This window comes from Zingiber officinale, chromosome 5A, assembly GCF_018446385.1.
Source record: "Zingiber officinale cultivar Zhangliang chromosome 5A, Zo_v1.1, whole genome shotgun sequence".
NCBI classification, from domain to species: Eukaryota; Viridiplantae; Streptophyta; class Magnoliopsida; order Zingiberales; family Zingiberaceae; genus Zingiber; species Zingiber officinale.
The window spans coordinates 76,331,766-76,337,814 of NC_055994.1; the positions used below are offsets into that span (position 1 = coordinate 76,331,766).

General features: G+C 37.4%; 1 protein-coding gene across 1 annotated transcript; it reads left to right on the top strand.

Annotated features, from left to right (window-relative positions):
- The first annotated feature begins 4,564 nt into the window (after positions 1 to 4,564).
- On the top strand, positions 4,565 to 5,800 carry LOC121979663 (pentatricopeptide repeat-containing protein At1g55890, mitochondrial-like). Its single transcript, XM_042531654.1, has one exon. It carries the CDS (start codon positions 4,565 to 4,567, stop codon positions 5,798 to 5,800), a length of 1,236 nt encoding a protein of 411 aa, XP_042387588.1.
- Positions 5,801 to 6,049: the final 249 nt, after the last annotated feature.

A 6,049-nucleotide genomic window follows, 5' to 3' on the forward strand; every position in this document is an offset into this window, starting at 1 on the left:
TTGTAGATTAAAAGGTTGATTTTAATTTTGGTAAAAACTTTCCTTTTTAACCATGTTCATGATTTAAAAGAAAGTTTAAAAATTAATAATTCTCTTTTATTAGTTTCTACAAAAGATTAAGAAAAGATTTGATATCTTTCCTTATTTGTAGATTGAAAAGAGATTTTAATTTTTAGAGATAACTTTTCAGAAATTATCCACATGTTTAAAGAAAGATTTAATTTATAAAATTTCCTTTTTACCAATCATGAAGGGATTAAAATTATTGGAGAAATTTTTAATAAAATTTCCGGAAGCAAATAAGGAAGTTTTAATTTGTGTTTAAAATTTTTATTTGCTTGGAGAATAGGTGTGGCCGGCCATTATAATTGTGAGAAGAAAAATTATTTTTAATTAAATAAATTTTTCCTTTTCATGGTAAAAGAATTAAGGAAGTTTTTATTAAAATTTCCTTATTTGTAAAAACCAAGGATTATAAAAGAGGAGGTAGAGGAGCCTTCAAGAGGAGAACTTCTATTCTTTTTCTTTCCTCTCCTCTTTGGTTTTGGTGGCCGGCCCTATTTCTCTCCTCTCCTCTTGTTGGCCGAAACTTATCTCTTGGTGGAGCTTTTGTTTGTGGCCGGATCAAGGAAGGAGAAGAAGGAGAGAAAACAAGCCTCGTATCTAGCATCCCTTGGAGCATTGGTGGTGGCCGAAATTCTTCATCCTTGGAGGAGTTTATTGTGGCCGAAATCTAGAAGAAAGAAGGAAGGTGGAAAGGTGGTTCTCATCTCGGAAGATCGTTGCCCACACAACGTCCGAGGTTAGAAGAGGAATACGGTAGAAGATCAAGAGGTCTTTCTAAAAGGTATAACTAGTAATTTTTCTTTCCGCATCATACTAGTTATTTTTGGAAATAATACTAAATACAATAGGCATACGATTCTAGAGTTTCGAATTTGTTTTCGATATAGTGTTCTTTTGTTTTTCTTTTCCTTGTGATTTGATTGTTCTTTTCGGTTAACCTAAAGTTATTTTAGGAAATTAAATATTAGCTATCCATAAAAGGTTTTGTCTAGTCGGTGGTGGTTGCTCTCATATCCACGAAGGCCATGTGCCTCGCCACGTCAGTACTGGGAACCAATTATGGAAATTAATATTTAATGGAATTAATAACTTAAGGTGACTTGGGTCAAACGTGTTAAGTTCCGCAGGAGATCCAAGTCAAAACCTAAAAGAACAAATAGATTAAGTTTTGGATCAAACGTGTTAAGTTCCGCAGGCGATCCAAAATTTAATTTAAAAGAACATATGGTAGTTAGGAAAAGGTTCAGACCTTTGTACAGAATTTTTGTACAGTGGAACCTCTAGGTTTTCCGAGTAGCAACCAACACTCTATAATTAAGAGGCTACAATAGGGACTGAGAGGAGGAATTGGTTTTGGTCTCCCGATAAAATTAAGCATCCCGTGTTCGCCCCGAACACACAACTTAATTTTATCAATAATAATTCATTCCACTAGAGAACTATTATTGAACTACCGCACCAATCCCAAATTACATTTTGGGCTCCTTCTTATTATGAGTGTGTTAGTCTCCCTGTGTTTAAGATAACAAATGTCCACTAATTAAGTAAGTTATTGACAACTCATTTAATTAATATCTTAGTCCAAGAGTAGTACCACTCAACCTTATCGTCATATCGGACTAAGTCTACCTGCAGGGTTTAACATGACATTCCTTATGAGCTCCTCTTGGGGACATTCTCAACCTAGATTACTAGGACACAGTTTCCTTCTATAATCAACAACACACACTATAAGTGATATCATTTCCCAACTTATCGGGCTTATTGATTTATCGAAATAAATCTCACCCATTGATAAATTAAAGAAATAAATATCAAATATATATGCTTGTTATTATATTATGATTAAGAGCACACACTTCCATAATAACTGAGGTCTTTGTTCCTTTATAAAGTCAGTATAAATCCTACTCAATACACTCTAAGTGTACTAGTATAATTATATAGTTAAGATAAACTAATACCTAATTACACTACGACCTTCCAATGATTTGTTCCTTTCCATCTTGTTCGTGAGCTACTGTTTATAATTTATAAGAAACCGATAACATGATCTTCTGTGTGTGACACCACACACCATGTTATCTACAATATAAATTAATTGAACAACTACATTTATCATAAATGTAGACATTTGACCAATGTGATTCTTATTTCTAGATAAATGTTTATACCAAAAGCTAGCCTTTTAGTATACATCCTAACATGTGGATAGTAATGTATTCATTCAAGAACGTTTTTTTGGCCTTGTTCATGTATTTGATACTGCGGCTTTAACTTTAAAGGATGCTATATATTCTACTTTGGCTCACTACAATTTGGATGTTCAAAATATTAGAGGTCAAGGCTATGATGGTGCTAGTAATATGAGGGGCGAGTTTAATGGATTGCAATCTTTGATTATAAAAGATTGTAAAAGTGCTTATTATGTTCATTGCTTTGCTCATCAATTACAATTGGCTTTGGTTGCAGCAGCAAAAAATGTGACACCTATTCATCAATTTTTTGATAGATTAACTTTTATAGTTAATATTGTTGGTTCTTCATGTAAGCGTAATGATGAATTGAAGAATGCTCATGCAGATGACATTGCATATTTGATTGCTATTAATGAACTCGAGACATGGCGTGGACTTAATCAGATAGGTACTTTACAACGAGCTGTTGATACACGCTGGAGTTCTCATTTGAGATCATTGAAAGGCCTAATTAAGATGTTTAGTACATCGTGTACGATATTGCTCAAGATTATGGATGATGGGCTTTCTTCTCAACGAGCAGATGCAACAACTGTTTATGATGAAATGACTTCCTTTGATTTTGTATTCATCTTGCATCTTATGAAAGAGATTATGGGGATCACAGATATTCTTTGTCAGACTTTACAAAGCAAGTCTCAGGATATTATAAATGCAATGGAGCTTGTATTATCTACTAAGAATTTACTTCAATAGATGAGAGATAACAAGTGGGATGATTTGTTTGTAAAAGTGAAATCCTTTTGTGAACTTCGAAATATTGACATTCCTGATTTCAATGCTCCGTATATTAATAAACGAGGTCGAGGACGTGCTCATCAAGACAATTTCACCATTGAACATCATTATCAAATAGACCTCTTTTATGCTTCGATAGATTCACAGTTGCAAGAAATTAATGGTCGCTTTAGTGATGATGCTATGGAATTGCTCACTCTTAGTAATGCCCTAAATCCTCAAAATGCAGCGGAGTCTTTCAGAGTTGTGGATATATGTAAATTAGTTGAAAAGTTTTATGCTCAGGATTTTACCAGAGATGAAAAAGAACAATTGGAGATGCAATTGAAGCATTTCTACGACTACTTCAAAACGATCATTTTTTGCGATGAATATTGTGAAAACAAGGCTTCGAAGCAAAATGGAGAATGCTTTTCTCTCATATGCGTTAATGGTATATATTGAGATAATTGCCAGAAGTGTGAGCATAGAAGCTATCATTGAAGATTTCGAAAATTTAAAAGAACGTCGAATTCGTTTTAGTTAGCGAATTGTAATTGATACTTAATTAAATATACATTTACTTCATGTTTTTGAATCATGGTGTGTTTACAACACTGCCAACATATAGTTTGTTATCAAAGGAAGTTCCTGATTGCTTTGAATTATCTCCTATGTTAATTAAAATAAATTGGGTTGATTATGTTTACTATGATGCTTTCAATTACATCATATTTGTTGTTGCCATGATGAAATGAAATTTGATTTTATTATTTTCATTTTGATATTGTTTACTTATAGAGTTTTCTTCTTGAGGTTATTGTTGGATGTTTAGGATTTTATTATCAAGGTTTAAACAAGCTATTAAATATTTTCGTCGCTAAATTTAACGACTGAAAATTAATATCTGTCGTTAAATTTAGCAATGAAAATTTAATTTCGTCACTAAAATACCTTGGCGATCTCAAAATTTGTGATTAATAATTTTAATCGCTATCGCATTTTTTTTTCTTATAATGTGCGACCCCATCAAATTTAAAATTCTGGATCCATCCCTTTATGGTGGGATACTTGTCACATGAGGTCGCGGAGTCGAAACTCAATGTAGTTGGGACGTAAATCTTCGGTCCCTGTGTAACTCACTCCACCTGCCACATGCTCGTCCAGGATGTTATGATTTACCTCTCTCGTGATGATTTTGAGTCGGTTGCGACGAAAGTATTGGGGACGAATGATTTCGTCTTTTGCCATATGGTATGACGAGGGGCTAAGATGGGATGGTACGTTGGATGATGAGCATTGGACTGTACGGAGAGGATCTGACACATGCCCAATCTCTATAGAGGGGTTAGGGTCATCGATAAAGTCTCAAGCAGTCGGCAAGGATCTCAAGCGCCAAGCAACTGATATTTAGAATTAGTCGATCAGGATCGGATTTATACAGAAGTGAACACTTACGAAAAACTAAATAAATAAATAAATACTTGTAGCCCTAAGCAACACACTTCACCCACACCGACAATATGAGAACTTTCCGCGCTGTGGTGGCGCTGCGTCGAAACCTAACAATCCCCTTTCTTCGTCGCCATCTCTCCACTTCCTCCGGCAACGCCGCCTTCTGCTTCTCCCCCACTCATTCTGTGAAGACTTCCCCAGTTCCTCTGGCTCCGCCGCGGCTATGCCGAACCCTAACGATCCCCTTTCTTCCCCTCCACTTCTCCACTTTCTCCGCTAAAGCTGCCTCCACCAATACCAAGTCTTCCGACGACGCTGTTGCCGGTGCAAAGTCCGCCATCCGATCCGAGTCCAACCCCGACCGCCTCGTCTCCCTCTTCGAGTCGTCCGCGCACCACCCTTCCTTCTACGGTGATCGCGAAATTTATAAATCTGCGGTCAAGAAGCTCGTTCGATTCGGCCGCCGTGACCTCGTCGAGCGCATCCTCGAGGGCGCCAAGTCCAACGCCGACATCTCCAAGTCGGAGGGATTCTTGATCCATTTTATCACCCTCTACTCCGTCGCTGGAATGATCGACCACTCCGTGCGCCTTTTCGAGGCCATGCCTAGCCTCGGCTGCAAGCGTTCTGAGCGCTCGTTCTGCGCCCTGTTGTCGGCTTTTCTGGAGAATAAGCAGGTTGATCGCATTCAGGAGGCCATCGACCGATGTGCCAAAGAGTACAGCATCGTCCCAGGCAATAAGTCTTACAATGTTCTCCTCAAAGCTCTCTGTTCTAGCTCCAAGGTTGACGAGGCATTTGCTTTGCTCGATGAAATGCCTGCAAAAGGAGTCGAGCCTGACATCGTCTGCTATGACATCGTTTTGGACGGATATCTTGAGATGAGGGACGATTCTGGATTCGAAAAAGTTCTCGAGGAGATTGGCAAGAAAAAATTTCGCCAAACTTTGAACACCTATAATTGTAGGATTGCAGCATTATGTGCAAAAGGTAAGAGCTCTCAGGCTGAAGAATTGTTGGATGTGATGCAATCAGATGGAGTCCATCCAAACAAAACATGCTTCTATTCCTTGATTGTTGGGTTTTGCGAAGAAGGGAATCTAGACTCCGCTTGGGAGGTATGGGAGAGGATGAAAGGTATCGAAAGACCTAATGGTACTTGTCTGTCGCTTGATGGTTACACATACAACACTCTACTGACCAGTTTGGAAAAGAAAGGAGAGCAACTGAAGATGTTCAAGGTTTATATGGAAGAAGATTTAGGATTTGAAAAGGACATGTCAACAGGACTTTATAATAGGTGAATACTGAAGCATCTTCTTTTGGTTTGGTTGCTGCATTTGTGTGTGGTGCCTGCTGTGCTATCAGGAAACTTGAAATATATTGGGGCTGTGTAACTTTTTTTGTTTTGTTATCGAGCCAATGCTTTAACTTTTGATTATCTAGCTCTTCTGTGCAATTGAACATCTGATTGCCTTCCTTCCAATAAGGAATACTTTTGTTGCTCCAATCTAAGAATATGGCTACATGTAATGACTCGTGATGCAAAAAGT